The 18,597-nt window shown below is 38.4% G+C and overlaps 2 protein-coding genes and 1 long non-coding RNA gene across 5 annotated transcripts in view; 1 reads left to right on the top strand and 2 right to left on the bottom strand.

Annotated features, from left to right (window-relative positions):
• fryl (furry homolog, like) overlaps positions 1 to 11,973 on the bottom strand; it is a 73,713-nt gene extending 61,740 nt beyond the window's left edge. The window contains exons 1-2 of one of the 2 annotated variants that reach the window (XM_076880810.1): positions 11,814 to 11,973; positions 3,664 to 3,733 (exon numbers count right to left, since the gene is read on the bottom strand). The gene's annotated coding sequence lies outside the window, so the exon portion shown is untranslated. The remainder of the gene's footprint in view (positions 1 to 3,663; positions 3,734 to 11,813) is intronic. The other variant, XM_076880811.1, reaches the window with a different exon arrangement.
• Positions 11,974 to 14,199: 2,226 nt separating this feature from the next.
• ociad2 (OCIA domain containing 2) lies at positions 14,200 to 18,415 on the bottom strand. 2 transcript variants are annotated; one of them, XM_004557112.4, is made up of 8 exons: positions 18,359 to 18,415; positions 16,744 to 16,899; positions 16,565 to 16,649; positions 15,352 to 15,405; positions 15,205 to 15,252; positions 14,981 to 15,128; positions 14,461 to 14,549; positions 14,200 to 14,269 (listed from the first exon to the last, which is right to left on the bottom strand). In XM_004557112.4, exons 2-7 carry the CDS (start codon positions 16,831 to 16,833, stop codon positions 14,483 to 14,485), a joined length of 492 nt encoding a protein of 163 aa, XP_004557169.1. In that variant the 5' UTR covers positions 16,834 to 16,899; positions 18,359 to 18,415; the 3' UTR covers positions 14,200 to 14,269; positions 14,461 to 14,482. The 2 variants fall into 2 exon arrangements, with proteins under 2 accessions (XP_004557169.1, XP_004557168.1); XM_004557111.4 differs by having other exon boundaries at positions 14,466 to 14,549; positions 18,359 to 18,414.
• LOC143415216 (uncharacterized) lies at positions 15,111 to 16,041 on the top strand. The gene is made up of 2 exons (XR_013095855.1): positions 15,111 to 15,556; positions 15,646 to 16,041. It is a non-coding gene; the product is annotated as an uncharacterized LOC143415216 (long non-coding RNA).
• Positions 18,416 to 18,597: the final 182 nt, after the last annotated feature.

The following is an 18,597-nucleotide window of genomic DNA, read 5'->3' as shown; positions in this document are numbered from 1 at the left end:
CTGCAGTGTGCGAAAACGTCAACAGCAAGATGATGTAATTGTTGTAGTGTATAAACTATGTCAAAAGGCAGAGACAGGAAGTAAAAGCTAAAGACATCATCCTCTTCCTGTTTCTCTCCTCTGTGCTTTCTGTAAATATAACTGAAAAAGCAATACATGTAGGTATGCATGTACGTAAATATGCTTGAATGTGTTCTTGCATTGGCTGCATATGGTATAAAAAAAAAACAAACCCTGATATACAAATAAGGTAGCTGGCTCTATATAGTAGAAATGTAAATATTGTAGTGGCAGGAAACGCCAGACACACTAAAGGGTCTAAGACGGCCCATCAATATGGCCCTATGTATTTATATTAAATAAAAGGGGAATTTTTACATCTTATTATGCAACAGTTTCTCTGGTTTGGCCAACTTGAGATCACACTCTGGTGTTTTTAGCACTTGATCTAAAATTAGTAGATACCCCAAGCTTTAGAAGTTTACAACATGACTACTTGACAAGCAAGCAGAACACTTGTTAAAGTGGGACTGTAGCTAATTAACACTTATGCCCGAAACTACACTACCAAAACATCAATTAATTAATTTTTTTTTAATCACACAATTTTTCCACTGGCATCAACATTTTCATATATAAAAAGTCATAAAATTGAATTAATTTACTGTTAAATCTATCAAAGTGTAAACCTTCACAATCCAGAAAAAACAACTGACACAAAAATGTTTTGTCCTCACTTAAAAGAACACCAGGAATTGAAATGTTAGTTCAGAAACTTCAAACCATTTTGCTTCCATTGCATATAAAGTGCAGCAGGCCTTTTAAGTTGCCATTTCCACTAGAGACCACAGATGTCTGCTAAGGCACAGGAACTAATTTGTAGTTCTAGTTTACATAGTCCTTTGAGTCTTTAGGAATTATATAAGAGTGAGGTAGCTAAATATGTCAAAGTGTGCCCATCTGACCTCTCATCTTACTTGCCAAACTGATTGCCTTAGTTATGGCATGCTGCAATTCATTAGGCTGGTAAAAGTTTCCAAAAGGAATAATTTGAAATCTAGATACAAAACTTGACAAATTATTAAAAAATATAATCCCAAATGTAAGCACAAGAGAAAAAGACTGTTTTAAGTTGCAAAGATTGATGTTGTTTCAGGACTACTGCCAGGCAAAGATGCAGAAAGGAGTTAGTCAGAGAAAGGGAGAAATGGATATGGCAAAGATAGCCATCATTAGGCCAGGGCACCACAATGGTCAGTGGAGGCAGCTGTGGTTAGCTGGGGCCAGGTCTGTGGTGCTGGTGAGTTAGAACAATACCCCTGCACAGGAGGCCCAGATCCCAATCAGCCCAGGAATGTGGAAGAGGAAACTCCGAGAACAATGTACAGCGTTCCTAGGCCATTCTGGGTCCCACCCATTTGTGCCTTGGTCTGCTTTCAAGCAGAAGAAAACAGGAAAACTACTGGGCCAGGGACCAGAAACCAGGGTCTGTTCTGCAGTCAGCTGAGGGGGCTGTCAGCATTAAACCTACCAGAGTCACTGTGATTGCTTTGTGCATGCATGAGTCTACTGCCCCACCTCTGGATGTGAGTAAACAGCTAGCATTCCATGTCAAGTAAGGTGAATATGAAAACAATGTTACACTGCCCCCTAATGGTACAAACAGCCACATCATCAAGCTATAACTCTGCCTTCTTATGCAAGACTCTCAAGTGTAACCTGAAATGATTCAGCCATAAAAATTGTGTTTTTGGACAAGTGTCTAACATATTGCTTGGGTGCAACTTCATCTTAATTTTTGCTTACTAACGGCTTGCTCTCCCAAGTTAGTCCCTATAAACTCTGGCTATTCAGATGATAACTCTAAATCTCTCAATTAGGAAACCAATACAGTTAATACGTTTGAAAATAAATATCAGTATTTCTTTTTGTATGCAATTTCTTATGGCCCTATTTGTTTTTATATTTACATAACTGAATCAAATTTAATGTATGCCATGGATCTATTTTTAATTTCCTGTACACAAGTTAAATTTTAAGGCTGTGTTTTCCATTGGTAAACACAAACGAAGTGCTGAACATTCGAACATTCGTACAGCGAGAGATCAAGCTGGTTCAGCCCAGTGCTGAATGGCTGTTGAAAGGCAACCCACAGAGAGCCTGGTTGTCACTGCTGAAGAATGTGAGAATGTGACCTAACCAGACCCAGTGTCAAAATTAACCTCCTTTCTTTCTTTTTTTGTGTCCAGACCAAGTGTGAGATGACACATCTCTCCCGGAGACCAAAACAATATGCACAACCACATATTTAAGCAGTCATGTGACACATGCCGGCATAACCCAACTTCACGACATTTACAGCTCACTGCTGAAAGAATAATTTCAACACTTGATTAAAACTTTTTTCGCCCCTTAAATATTAACACCATAGCTGCTACTGAGAGTCATTTTGAGACCTAAGTGGCAGAATTTGCCAACTCTGCCTCACACAAACTGTGGAACAGTGTTACGGAATCAGCCGTAACACTGACACTCAACATATTTTGAACCATTCAAACAAAAAACAGAACAGTAGGTGGGCTTCAGTGTAACTGGAGATTTTTTTAAGCCTTTTTTTAGTTGAATCCATTTTTTTATTATGTTTGGCACTGTCAAACATAACAATTACTTTATCAAATACTTTATCAATTACTGTCTTATGATGTTTGCTTTCACATTTAGGCTTGATACACAACAGCTATGTCTGATTTAAAAATGCCCTGAAAAATACCTGATACAGCTTCCACTAGAATAAAATCAACTTTAGACAGCTAAGGGGGTCATTGATTCGATGTTAATACTCAGTTGTGACATGCAAGTGTGTGAACTCAAAGTTACATTCTGTGGGTCAGCTCATTGTTGATTTACGCAGTAGTGTTTCTAGTTTGGTCATTTATTTCTTCATTTTTTCTTTAAAGCTTAAAAGAGGAAACTCTTGCAGCGCTGTGATGGTAATATGAGTCAAAGCAGTCTTACACCTTTGCAATTGTAAAATGACACATCTATATGACAGAATTACTTGAAACTGTTAGTCTAACTGTAAAGCCTGTGTGAGAGCAGATTAAAATAAAGTTTCACATTAGGACAGAGGTTCCCAAAGTGTGGGCCCACCCCCGGGGGGGGGGGGGGGGGGGGGGGGCGTGGTATGGGAGAAAAAATAAAAAATAAAAGAATGCTTGGACACTGGGGCTTCCACGCAAACGCAAAGCAGGTGATGAAGCATCGCCAAGTATGTTTTCAAACCAACTTCATTCTAAGCCAATGACTAGAAAATATGGTGAAGCATATCTTCCCTTTGGCTTCACCTGCACAGGAGCCAAGGTAGGAGATTACAAGATTTTTGTTGTAAAACAAAGAGGAGCCTAGCAAAAAAAGTTTGGGAAACACTGCCTTAGGACTACAGTACAGACAAACACAGATGAAGTTAACCAAGTCAAACAAGAAAAGAAAATGCCAGCCAGAAAATACTAAATACTCTATTGTACTACTTTTAGAACTTTGCAAAACAAACACAGCAATTAATCCAACACCCTCCTCATTCCCACAGTATTTAGCTTGCATTTGCTCTAAAACCTAAACCACAGTACACAGTGGAACACAACCCCCTTAACCCTTGCATACTACCTTAAGGCCATAGAGCATGGGCTGGAACAGGAAAGTGACAGGAGGGCCCACAAATTTGCTGCACAGGAATCTGAAATGGAGTGCACAGAAATCATCCCTTTAACAACTACAAAGCAGAAAATTGATATGAAAACAGCATAAACAACCAGAGGAATAGAGAAAATACACTCTTTAATCTTAAAGTCAATCTACTGTGCTCATTTCATGCGTCATATTTTAATTCCTAGCCTAATCACTTTGAATGATTCCCAGTTACAAATAGTCCTTATTTATGTCATGCTGGGGCTTTGTACAGTCCCATATCTTAAAAAAATAATAATAATAATAATTTCAGCTCCTCCCGCTTCAAGTCCCTCTTCCTTTAAGTAAGCTTTCTTCTGGTTGGCTGCCTCTCACAAACCAAAGGTTTGAACAACACATGATTGAGCTACTTTGTCTGGGATGACAGTATTAGACATGTTAGCTCACAAGGGTATTAGAATGCCAAGAATAAAAGGTTATAGGTCTGTGTTACCTTGCTTGACAGAAATCATTGTAAACTCTTGGCATTTCTGATCATCTGCTGAAAAGACGACTACCGCAACTGAGTAAGTGAAACCTTTGTCAACAAAACTGTCTAATTTTTTTTTTTTTTTTTACAGTGCTGCTGATTTTTCTTTAGCTTCGGCTAAAAACCTCTTCAGACAGATTCCAAAGATTCCTCAATGCAGGAAAAAGCCTGGCTGCTAGCTCGCAGAAAAACCTTGTGCACATGCTGACCTCCCTGTTTAAAACTCTAGCCATGTTTAATATGCGCACTAACATATCAACAGTATATTAAGGAAAGAACATTCATTATGGCTTTACATTAACATTGGTATAGATGCACTTACTTTTGAGAGTTGGGAAAACATTCACACATGTGTAACTTCACTAGTACAATCTTAAAGCTTTCAATAATAGTGTCAGTATTTTTAAAGATATGGTATAAAAATGTCTAAAACAGGCATTTTCTCACACCCCTCCACCCCCGATTCTGAGGCGCCAATCAGCAGGAAGGATATGAGCCATAATCATATTGTTGCGGTGATGCACAGAAGAACTTCATGGCCATTTTAGATATGTGCTGACAGACATCTACTCATTTTAGGCCATGAAAATAGGTAGGTACGTTTTGTTTTGTTTTTTTAAATAGTACATCTCTGTACACTGAAATTAGAATTATGAATCTCTTCACATTCACTCAGAGAAAAGCCTTAGAATATCCACCCAGAATCATTCAAGGTAGTCTACCGAGTCGTGAGATTTACTTCTAGCAGGACTTTGGCTGCACGTCTCCATCAATTCAGAAAATTCTCTCCACTCCACATGAACCGATTCCCTGGATACTTGGATAATGATATGTTTTGCTTTTTCTTGAAAACATCAAGATTATGCCTCCAAATTCTTTTTACTTCAATTTGATATGCACTTGTGAAGTGATGACATGAAATATTCAGTTTGGCCAAATTCTGAAACGTAAATAATCCTTCCAAAAATTCCTGGCCCCAGTTAATCCCTTTCAAACTTGGCCAGACCTCACTTCTCACTAAACGTTCACATAAGTGACAAACCGAATCAATCACACAGAAGTAATTACATGTCTGAAATTCGATTATACAATTTTTTAAATCACTTTCTCCAACACATCCTGTATAATCATAATGCGTTAAAGACAGAGTGCTGCTGAACTGTCCAGTCACAGTTTCAAAGTGATGGGTCAGCCTACTGTTGGCTTCAGCCTGATTTGCTCTGTGTTGGGACAGGATTAAAACCTCCTCCTGAGCAGAGAAATAATCTGAAGATTACCCACTACATCCAAGAGGCAGTTACATAAGCATTCAAAGCCTCCAAAACTGTACTTTCCTTCTATCACTGTAGCAGCTGAAAGAGGCTCCTTTTATAGTCAAGTAATCTCATATCCAGTCACACATTCATTGTTACTGTCTGGCTCAGAGGAGACAGCAGCAGTCATTTTAAAGTAAAAATAAAACGAAGGCTTGGTAAATATAATCCAATCTAATAGAAACGAATACTGAAAGTAAGTACTGAGACTAGGAACTTCAAACTATTATCAAACCGTAGTTCAACAAAGGAAGGAAGAACAAACCACTTAGTCACACAGCACCCAGACAGAGAAGCCGAGTTGTGAGAACTTCCACTCTTAACATTGCGGACGAATGGTGAGAACAAGTCAGCGGACATAGCAAGTCAAAGCAAAACAAAACCAATGACAGCCATAAAGTCACGTCACAGCGACATACCGTTACCAACCTTTTCCCACCCACCACAAACACAGCTTGAAAATTTCAACAAAAAAAAAAAAAAAAAAGTCAGGCAACATCACTCACTTCTCACACTGAAAGACCTGTGAATAATATATCTGACTTCCTGTTCCATCTCAGCGACTCCAAAACACACACACAAAAAAAAAAAAACATGTGACCGCAGAAGTAGAGTAAGCCAAACGCAGAGCACCTCAAAAACGCTGCAGCAGAAATCCACCCGAGTAACAAAATCTCCTGCTCTGTGTTTAAGCACTTGAATCTAAGTATTTTCTCTGGCCGTGCTTAAACATATCTCAGTAATTCTTCTAACAAGCAGGTGCTTTACCAAGTCCGAGTATATTTAAGCGTTTAAACATTGCACGTTTTGACGTTGCTGCAACTTGTGCAAAGAGCTAAAGGTCAGCAGTAGCCAACTGATCTGATCAATGGTTAACCTGGCTTCATATATTAAAACCATCCTGCTCTTTCTGGTATGGGAAGGATGCTGCAAATAGGAGGCTGATACAGGAAATAGGAGATAACCCTGACAAAGACAAGACTGTCCTGTCACATGTCCACTACCCACAGGCTGCAAAACTAAAGCAGAGTTTTCTTACACAATCAGCATTATAATTTAGAAAACTAAGAAAGTATAATTCAATGCTTTTTTTAAGATAAGTATTAAAAAGGTTTGTAGTTTAAAACTGTTTACAGTCAGAAAGAGGCAGTGTCTACAGCAAAATAGACAAAAGAGGAAAGCCTATATCAAGCCCTGTCCAACAGTAAATGACAGGCCTGGCCTGTTGTAATCACTACCTCTTAAACAAAAATTTACTGGTTTCTTCCAAATGAAGAGAGAAGTGTGCAAACACACACCTTTTTTGAAAGATTCAGCAGATATTCCTCTTATCTTAATCTCGCTCTGGATTACATTCATAGGCAGAAAATATGAGGCATTAAAGTAGAGTCAACTGATCTAAACACAGAGGAAATGCTAAGAACTTAGCTGAGGCCGACTTGAGGGCAAAGACAGGGTGGTTTCTTTGGCGAAGGCAGACCCAAACATCAATTATGCTCCAAACCCTCTTTCCCAAAGCCAAGGATAATCTTGCTCAGCAGGGCTCAATTATAGGTTATTTCTAGCTAGACTCAGTCCACATTGTGCACTACATTATGCCAAGTCTTCCAACACAATCAATAAAATGTATCCCTAACTCAGAGTATGTAATACTATGCATTTATCAGAAAGCACAATGAAAAAGAAGAGGCTTTTGGAAGTTAACTTTATGAAAGTGCGACAAATGGTGACAGACTGCTAGTTTCAAAACAGCTACACAACTACTAGTAGCTATAAATGAAAACAAACAAACAACTTACTGTAACTAATCCTCCCAGTGTCTTCTAATGTTCCTTACCCATTATCACCAACATTAAAACTACCTATCTGTCAACTTTTTTTTTCGTTACAGACTCATGAATATTCTTATCTTCACAGTTTCACAGGAAGCCTTCGTTGTGGTGTGTGACTTTCCCACCAACAGAATGAAAGAAAACAGCGGTGCTGTTCAATGTTAAGCACTCTGGAAATATAATTTGCATTGGAGTTAATGCTCAATGCATTAGAATGTGACCAAAGACAGGTCCTAGTAGTAGGGTTGTGCAATTCCAATTGTCATTGTACCTTTCAGCACATCTCTTTCCTTTACTTCACACTGCTTTCTTTAGTTTTTCAGTTGATTTATGATTAGAGTTTAAGGATAATTAATTACAAAGTGAACTTTTGTCGTTTTTCAGTTTAATACATCAATTTTTAACTCCATTTTTAAATAATTGTAAATAATTTCAATGTTCATAAGAGTGACCCAAACAACTGATAATATTTGTTTTTGCCATAACAGAACAGGCCTAGATCTCAGCAAACACACACACTAGGGGAAATGGTTAACTGAACAGCAAGGAGTTAAACCAAATTTGTGTCTGTTCCTTAGAATCTTCTTTCCTCACTTGTCCAGTTAATGATTTAGCTTTGTGCAAATACAAACACAGAGACACCTGGATCAAACCTATGTTTAGATAAGATGTCTACCCGTCATTACTGCACCAAATAAATGACACGTGGTATATTATATGCTATGCACACATCACATGAACTTTGGAGTCGTGTCCGAAATTGATATTGAAGGTGATAATATAAAACCAACCGACTACTAGGTCAAAGGATATCAAAGCTTGTGCTTAAGAAAATAACCTAGCTAAGCAAGATGTTTGTGCAATTCAAAGCCCATATCCAGGTGCCAACATGACAGCCATGAGAGATGGGTATAGATAATAAACCAAGAAAAAAAAAAAGCTTCAAGTATTAAAATAAGCAGAAACAGAACACCCAAATATGGTAGCACCTGACCACTACTGCACAGCAAATACACAGCAAACAAACCCAAAAACTATGAATGACTTCGGTCAATAAGACACATCAAATGTTTTATGCTGCATAAGATTTTTATACACTCCACTAAAATGTTTATTTAACAGTTAATCCTTGCAGGGGGCAGCTTACTGAGAGCCCACTGTTGGGGCATTTCACAGAGCTTGGTTTTTCATCCACATACTCTTTAATGCCATTAACGTCTTTCCAGATTAAAGCAAACACACTAATTCACTGGAATTATGTCCCAGATAATCACAGAGAGATGGTGATCTGCAATCTAGGGGGATTCCCCCTAGTTGGTACACATCTGTACTGCCATCAGAGGCTTATCCTGGTAGATTTTGGGGCAGGGGCAGAAGAGCTGTAAGTCAGTTGCAAAGACCCACAGTCTAGCAGGCCAGTGTCAGTACATCACTACAAAGGGTTGTGTTTACAACATTTAAAGTAAGTGATGTGTGACTTTATAACAAGTTCACCTTAGCTGCAGTGCAGTACTTAACAGCCATTATACTGCAGTAGAAGCAAAGACATTAGATAACACTATTTTTGGTATCATTTCTTAACTTGAACTCACAAAACTCTTAATAAAGATTAAACAAATTCAGGAGAATTTAGACAGGGGTATTTTATGCCTTTTCTGACACACAGCAGAAGGTAGTCTATTTTAGATGCGTTCAGTGGAAATACTGTATGTGGGTTAGGTGAAGGTGCCTGAACAGAGTACGTAGGAGTGAATATGATGACCACTCACTGGAGGTAAATGCATCAGACAATCCGCTTGTTAAGTGTGATGTCTTTATGCTCCTTGAGTTCCCATTGAGAGTTAAAAATAATCTAGTGCAGCTGTCAGGGCATCTATGAAAAATGGCATTTAGTGGAATCAGAAGTTAGTAGCAAATTGTCTAAGTAGTCGACATCGATTGCTGAAAGACCATAATCTGACTTATGTAAAAAAAAATTTTGGATGGTCCCTTATTCACAAGGGGTCATCAAAGCAGGTTGGTTTGCTAAATGTGATTTGACAGATTTTTACAGCTGATGCTCTTCTTGATGCTACACCCCCCCCCCCCCCCTCCCCCCCAAAGGGATTTGTGCTTTCCCCTTAGCTGTGAATCAGGGATCATTCACTTGTGAGGCAAATCACTACACTATGGAGCCAACATATTCTAATTTAGTGCTTAGAAAAACTTGCATAGGTAGAGAATGAAATGTTTTGGTGGTGCTTCTCTCAAGCAAAGACCTCACTTGAAATGACATCACTTAACAAGCAGACTAGCGCAACCGGACATCTCACACACTTTGCAACAGGAAGATGGCAATTTAAAGCCAAGATAAAGTCCAATCTAGCTAGGCTGGACATTTATTTTTTTAATCAGGTGATGTCTAGAAAAGATTACTTGGCTAGCAGTGCATGTGTAAAACCAGCAATGCATTGCGTCTGGAAAGTTTTTACAGTCAAAATCTGATCTTTTTTTAAATGTTTCACAGGCAACTAAATGTTTAAATAAGAGTAAATAGACATTATTCACTCTTACTCAACTGCTTTTAGTGTAAACAAGACAAAAGACCATCCAGTAGTGGTCAGTTTCTACTACTACTGCCACTCCAGTACTTTCATATACTTCACCCAAAGCTATTCCTGTACTTTCTTGGTAATACACTTTGTTGGTATATAAACCTTTAATTCAGCCGCTCAGCACTCTGGAAAAAGGTTTTTACTCGGGATCTCTTAATTTTTCTGTATTCATCTTTCCTTCAGTCCTGATGGTGTACCATTGCTGTCACAGAATTCACCACAACATGATGTGGCCACCACCGTGTTCAACTGTGTAGAAAGTAATGTGGTGTTTGTGTCCAAATAGTTCAATCTATGTTTTGCTTTTTTCTGTCTGAGAGACCTTAAGGTGTCTTTTGGCAAACTCTCAGTGTACTGATGGTTGTCCTTGATAGTTACCATAGGGCTGTATTTTCAACCATGTTTCTCAAATGAGTCACAAAGTATACTGACAGCTGCCCAAGTATTTTTTATAGACAAATTTAACCCCCCCCCCCCCCGAATGGCACCATGAACAATTCCCAATGTCTTTCCCAATGTGAAAGTTCAGTCACTACTAATGAGACCCAACAAACTTCCGTTTCCCTCCCATATCTGACCAAGTCTTTTAATGCTGCAGAAACACCTTAGTATCCAAAAATTAAAACAAATCTTATTGTAGGAAGATCAAGGATCAGTGATAGAAGTATGATGCACCGGGATTCAACTATCACAACAAACAATGTGTCATCAACTCGACGTTTCAGTTGTTTATATGTTTGCTCTTGTTATTGTGCAGCATATGTGCAGACTATGTGTAAAACATAACCGAATGCAGAATTTTGAACATGGATTTGGCATGGATTTTTAGCATACATTCTATATATGCTGCATGTTTTGCAATCTGTGCAAATATGCATAACAATGTTCCTGTTCTTCAGATCACTGTCCTAATTTGTTTGAGCAAAGGAGCGAACACAAACTGACTTTTCTTCTTCTTATATAGTTTGGCTATCTCCACCTCCAGCCAGACAGCAGACTGACCAGATTCCTTTCTGCCTGTATCCAAGTGTCACTGCTTGGGTCTCAACAGAAAAGGAACAAATGCTTCATTGTGGGTCTTGATGCACTCTGAACAGGGGAATGAAGTCCTCGCAGGGATGATAGATGCAAATCTCGAAGTTCTCTCATTGTTATGCCCATGCACATGAAGCACCATGCTTGAATATGATTATTTCCTTTAAGCCACTCATAGTCATAACGTAATAAAATAATGCATCTTTATTTTCCTGAATAATGCCCCAGATTTAAAAAGAAAATAGCGCATTAAACACTGTTGGTTAACTCTGTGCTCGTGTTTACTTTGATCACAGCGGGTAAGTATACCAAACAAGTTTCACAGCAATTTATTTCCCACGACATGAACGTGAAAAGCTATGCTAAAGATGATGCTAAAGATGTACATAAAAAAAAGACTGATGTGGCTAACATACAGGAGAATAAGCTTCAATGTAGCCTTTAGTTAGCAACTAGCCTGCTGTTAATACTCCACTAAGGGTACTGCTAAGCAAAGGGCTAGCTAGCAGCAGCAGCAGCCAGTTGTCAACTACAAGTTAACGTTCAACATGTAAGCTAACGAGCTGGCAGCGATAAAAGTAATGACAACAGGAATCTGATCGATGCTAAACTTGCAAGGTAGACAGGCGATTAACTCGCCCCAGCACAGCAGCCAAACTCCCTCTTTTAGCATGCTACGGCAGCCGATTTTGGTACCACAGTTGGAGAGCTAACCTCAACGGCAAAGTTAATCGCGGAACTTGGCATAAGCCAACGTTAACTACATTCGATAGCAACCTCCCGTGCCCTCATTCACCTCACTATATGTTAAGCCGACGTTACTCACAACTTTTGTTTCTTCTCCTCTTAGTTGAGCTAGGTGGCTAGCTTGCAGACGATCTTTTCATTCGCCGAACAAGCTTCAACATCCTGGCCCTTCTCCATTGGAAGGATTTGCGTAGTGGTGTGATTTTTTTTTTCTCAGTCGGTTTCTGTGGTGGAAGAGCCCCACAGCCAGAACAGACGGCAGCTTGTTTGCCCCGCCTTCTTTGTTCTGATTGGCTCTGATGGTGTACGCCTACACAGAACTCTACGTTCTACCGGACAAGGAAAGTGCCAATCTTGATAGAACGACCTGTTGATTGGATGACGTCTTCTGCGGGAGTTTCACACGAATCTACCTTTTTTTCCCCCTTTCTTTTTCAATCTTACGAGAGTACACCGGCCTTGCGCGGATAGGCGGGTAGTCGGAAGAGACGCAGTATGTCAGGTATTTTATGATTTATTTATATTTGAGCATTGCTGACGGCAGTATCGAGTAATCACAAAAATATCAGTTAGAAAGCTTCCAAACGGATACAGAGATTAAGTATTATTTCATTCTGCGGACTAAACAAACATTATATATTATTATGTTAAAATGTGGAATCAGCTGTATTGTCTCTTTTTTTAAACGATCATTTGGATATATTTGTTGAGGCGTGTGGGCATGCCTGCAGTGTGTGTCGTGCCTCTTATGGAGCACTTTGGTCAAATTTGACTGGATTGTCAGTTACCGATAAAGCTGTTCTGGTATCACTTATTACTCATAAAAATATATAAATATAACGCGGAGGGGACTACTCTATCTCTGTAAATAAACCAATTAAACCAATATAAAGTACTTAATATAAGACTAACTGTGGTACTGCAAAAATTGGGAATGATTTTGTTTGCATCACTATATGAAGAAAGTGGAGAAACCAAAGGCCAGCAGTTATGAGCTCCTTTCATAAACACTAACTGATATAAAATCATAAAACTGATTAAACTTCATATTTCAAAAATGACCAGCTGTCTTCATCAAAAGAGTCATGAAGTCCTTGTATTATTTGACACTTATAAAAATATAATTTTGGCAAAATTAAATATAAAACACGTTTCGTCATAAAAGGAGTATTTACTTCCTAAAACAAAAAATAATTTCATCCCAAATATGATGATTTATTGCCTTAATTGTAGGTTAGCTGAGCAGTGCTGCTAACTTTCCAAAACAGATTCAGGTTCAGACTCTGGCTAGGACCCTCCAAGACTTTTTCAAATACACTCTGGTGTTATCTTGGCAGTATGATTTGTTGAAATATGAACATTCACAACTGCCTTTAAGCACTCTGAAAAGGGTTTTCACTCAGGATTGCTTAATTTTTGCTTCTCCCATTCCTGTTGCAGTAAAGCATTGCTGATGCTACCATCACATGTTTGACTGTACTAACTGTAAGGGGGTGATGCAGACTGCCTCATATTTCTTCATTTGTTTGTCTGCACACCACGTGATATTGCTTCTCAAGCTCAAGGTCTGAGAGTCCTTAAGGTACCTTTTGGCAAACTCCCAGCTCACTGTCACATGCTCATTACTGAGGAATGTCTTCCATCTGACCATTTTACCATCAAGACCTGATTAGTGGAGGCCTGCACTGATGTGAGCAGTCTGGGTAACTTTTTAAATCAGACGTTATATTTGTAAATGCCTCTACACATATCTGAAGTAAAATCACACTTAGCTTAGCATTACTACAAGTAGTGACCAATTCTCATTCACAATAGGGTAAGAAAGCCACATCGTGTTTTTTTTTCAGTTATACAACTTTGTTAGTGCTTTCACTTATAGACACACGAAAGCACAGGTTTTAAAATGTTATGGCTGTCTGTTCAGCTCCAAAGTGCACCTTCTGTGCTATAAACTGTCAAAATTAAGACCAGATTTCTTAATGCTCAAAATGTGGAAAAGAAAACAAAGAGAAGCCATTATTATTATTAGACTGGTAAGTACCAAATATTAAAAACTCAAAGATATGTTCCCCATTCCACCTTTCATTAAATTCTGTAATTTGTCATGTACAGATTAACCCCTTACACCTTAGTTGTTTTTGAAGGTAGCCAAGCATTGCATATTCACTGAGCAACCTAAGGTAGGACTACTGCTGCTGTTATGGATGTGGTCGTTACTGTACTCATGCCTGATGATTCAAGTTTGGCAAAACCTTTTTTTTTTCTCCATTGTCATAGGGCTGTTATTTATTTATTTTCAGATCTCATTCTTAACATTCAATAACTGTTTAGTTGTTGATAATTATGTCCAAAGACCTGGCTTTACCCATATATTCACCTCCCTGTATAAACTAGAAATTCTATAAGCGCTTGCTCTTTGATAGAAAGGATAGCAGCGCCCCCTAGTGGTTATTTGATAAAATGAGACGTGTTTACAAGTTTTATTTAAGACATTGATAAGAAGGTGATGAATTCATGCAGAAAATCTCTCCAACACTGGTGAGGATGAAAAAGGAAAGGAAATACTTAAATAGGTGTGCATCAATGTACAGTGACACAAATTATGTAACATATCAAAGTTGTCCTTTTAAAAAAATATATATATATTGTTTTTCATATTTTCTGATAGTTTATATTTGCACTAATCTGAATACATTATTTTTACAGTTATGCACACTGAATGTTACCGTACATCCGTCCTCACAGTCTTTAAGCCTGTCCAGCTGGTGCTGCTGGAGCATTTTTCTTACATTCTTCACACACATGGTGGCAGGGTCTATGAGGATAATGTTTGGGTAAGTGTCATGCTGAGGCGTAAGGGTATTGATCATCCAAAGAGAGGAGAAAAAATAACAATGGCTGATAAAAATAAGTATCTGTAACATTTTTAAATAATTGTTTTTATGTCATTTATTAAAGGTGGACCAGCACAATGACACAATTTCCTCTGGGATTAATAAAGTAATTTGATTCCGAATGATTTTTGAATGCTTGCACTGTAACTCTGGTGGTCAATAAACAAGACAGAAGAGCAATTACTCAGAGAATATTAAAAAAATAAAGTAAAATGAAATAAAAACAAATGGACAATCAAATATACAACGAAAAACCACAAAGTAAGTCTTTTTCCGATTATCAACACTCCTCTTCCCAGAATCTGCGAATATTACCACACAACATGATATTACACAAACAGAAATTCAGCACCTGCCCTCCCTGTGTCTGTGACCAGGGTGATCTCTCTTTGACCAGGGTCCAATCCCCGGTCCACCCTGAATGCCAAGCTCCTGGAATTTGCTCCGACAAGTGCCCACATAGGATGCTTTCCCCACTGCAAATCCAAGGATCCCTGCAACTGAAGAAGAACAATTATTTCATTAATCACAGCTGCCACTTACAAACTGAGATCCAAGATACTGAAAGACACAAACCTGCTAGTTTTGGAAAAGGACCAAATCGCTTTGATGATTTCCAAATACCTATGTGGAGGGAAAAAAGTGATAACTATAGAAACACCTGCTTTACTTTGATCAATATCATGTAATTTAAAGTACGGTATTTGAATGTTAATGCTTTACCTTGGTAGATGAGACCACCGGTGACAGCCATGCTGCCCACAGACAATGGAAGTGCTAAAAACAGAAATCAAGTCAAACAGAAGTTACTCTGAAGCTGATCAAAGCCACAAACTGCTGGACAGCGTTTGGGGAAATATTATAATAGAATCAGAGTAAAGTTATTTTAAAAAGCCAGCATTCAAAACAAATACATAATGCATAAAAGGTAAGTTTTTCTGTCTGTGATTAAATGGCGATATTTCCCATATGAATGAATCCACTAGAAGACGTTAATTTTGCTTTGTTTGCCTATAGTTCAACGTAAATGAACTTTGGAGTAATGAGACATATACCAAAACTCAACCTCATGTCCATCTAATGGGATGGAAAGGACGGATACAGGAAGAAGTGATTGCTGCCACTGCATGTTTACATAACTGCTTGATGAGAGAAGATGAGCAGCAGCTGTGTGGTTAGTGGTGAGAGGCCGGGCCAAGATGGAGACTAAAGACAACGATGTGTTGCCACATGAAACACCAATAATCTTCAGTTTGGGAATTCTTTATCTAAAAAAGCCTGACCACAATATTTTCTTTAGTGCAAGCTGCTCACAGTAGCTTATACAATCTTAAGCTTTTGCTGTGATAATTATTTTCTGACAGTTGTATAAAAGATGTGTGGGTGTGCATAAATGACTGATATATCTTTAAACCTCTTGTGTTTTTTTTTCTTCTACTACTTTTTCCAGATCGGGTGTTTTTTCCCCCCTTAGTTTTATCTAGAACCTCTTTTTTACCTCTGGACACTCCCAGCCAAGCTTCACCCAACCTTAACCCTAAGTAAAAGCTCTGATCAGGCAGGGCAGAGTGGTTATAGTATTTAAATGATTTCTTTAAAAGCAATGCATATATAAATAATCATGATCAAATAAACACATTGTAATCACAACTGAGAGAATGACGAAAGTATAAAATCTTACTATGAGTTACTTACCCTCTTACTGATCTGCCCCCCTTTTTTAAGACCACACACTGAATTCCGCAGTGAAGAATGTAAACCCTCAACGGTAAGCTTGATTGATGACCCCTATCCCCTACTTCTACTACAAAAACCCTGCTTACACATCAAAGAACATTTCCAAGTCTTGTCTCTCACTGGGAGACATTTCAACAAATTGTTAATGAAAATTTGTGACACACGTGAGAGCATTTACTGAATGTCTGAAAGAGACTACCTCTGTACCAGAAGCTCTCCTCTTGGCACTCTTTCCAAACTTTTCTCACATCTTCTCTGTGAACATGGGCATCACTCAATGGGCACTGTAAGAAACAGAATAGAGGTTAGTTATCATATGTGACATATAGCATTGCATCTGGGCTCAAAATGTCTAGTACAAATTTGTTTGCCACTCACTTTCCACCCTCCTTTAATGGGAGCTGAACCTGAACCAGCAGCTGCCGGTTCCTCGGTCGGCACTGTTTGCCCACTTATTTCAGCACTCATGATCTTAGACCCTTCAGTAGTTTGTTGCTGGAGCTCTATTATGCTGCTTTTGAAGCTTCCCCTTGCCTGTGTCAAATGCAACAAGCTGTAATAGAACTTCCTGGACTAGACTTTTAACTCCGCCTTCCTAACAGAGCTCTGCCCAGTCAGATTTGTTTGAGCATGAGGATGACAAGCCAAAACAGGTCAGGTTCACCTCTGTATACCAGTTTACACGTCAGTGTTTGACACACCTTTTTTGCCTACAGCTTCGTGTTTGCTCTTTCATATCACTATTTAGTAGACCCACAAGTGTGGGTAAAGGTAACATATTATCTACATGTGTTTAGGCTAAAGATTCAATATACGCAGTCAAACTTCATAACAAGATCACCTATTATTGGTTATTTCATTGGACACACATCCCTATAAGCCAAAGGTCAAGGTTTTCTTTACTACCACTAATAAAAATGCAGATATCAGTGCTACAGTTTCTCTAATAATGGTATATATAATCTGTACTTAAATACCTTTCAACAGGTCACAGCTTAAGGAGCAAAGGCTCACTTATCCATGAAGCAAACACATTTGTTTTACTACTTATTTATTAACATCACTGCTGAGCATTAATTAAATAGTTTAAATTTTCTATATCCTAACAACTGCAACTGCACAAATTCTACAAAAATGCTCTGATTTAGAAAAAAAAAATAGTAGCTGTTCACTAGTACAGAACTAATACATAACATTATTCTAAATAACGTATGACTAAAAAAAATTAATTTAAAACTGATCCAGGCCAATGCATAAGGCATCGTATTTAATATGTGAGGTATTTCCTACAAATTTCTAAGTGTACCTGCCAAATAAATTTAATTAGGTTTAAAAAAAAAAGGGGGGGGGGGGGGGGGGGGGCCTACATTCTCCTCCAAAATGTAGTTTAATAGTATAAAAATGAAAACACACATCAAATGCAAAGTAACCCACCTTGAATCCACTATTAAATGCCCATATGCTGTAAACTAGTGCCGACTAGGACTGTCAATGCATAAAGAGTGTAACTGGAAGGCAAAGGAACTACATACACGACTGTGCAGTGGACAACTCAGTAGGCCGTTTTACCCATTTCTACCAGTACAAAGTAATACAAATTTAATCATGGCTGTATTGAGTAAGGTGCTGTGGTTTAAATAACCTGGTGAGCTTCTCTATACTCACACGGGGTATAATTGCTTAGCTAATCATTTAAACAGAGTCATGTGAGTAACACCATAATGTTACTGATATATAAAAAAACAACTTTGGGCCCAACAATGTTGCTACGTTTGCATTCGTTCGTCTTGTACAAAAACTGAGATTTATAGTCACATGACAAACAGGGCATACTAAATTTGACAGGGTAACGTAAATGAAGGTAAGTGTTCAGAAAGACTTTATTTATCCCCAAGGGGCAATTAAGAGTGGTATTTAGGGCAGCATCACTGCAAACATTCCGGGAATTTAAGTGCTGTCGTCCTATCCTTGGTAAAATCAAAACATAACTCACATTACCAAATACACCGTCTCCTACTTCCAACAAACGGCGTTGACTTTAAGCGAACCCAAACCGCGATTACACTGGGAAGTCAATTTAGAAGTAGAACTACCAATCAGATTTCATCGTGGGTTGGTTTCAATTTTGCACGAGGAAATTCTAGTGATTGACGTGCGAATAGCACGGCCTGTTTTGAGAACTATGACCAATCACATTTCGTTGAGGGAGGAGCTGGTGTCTTTTCCCTCCCT

The sequence above is a fragment of the Maylandia zebra genome, linkage group LG23 (assembly GCF_041146795.1).
Source record: "Maylandia zebra isolate NMK-2024a linkage group LG23, Mzebra_GT3a, whole genome shotgun sequence".
Taxonomy (NCBI): Eukaryota; Metazoa; Chordata; class Actinopteri; order Cichliformes; family Cichlidae; genus Maylandia; species Maylandia zebra.
The sequence above is the reverse complement of the archived record's forward strand: the minus strand, read 5'-3'. Positions and strand labels throughout refer to the sequence as shown.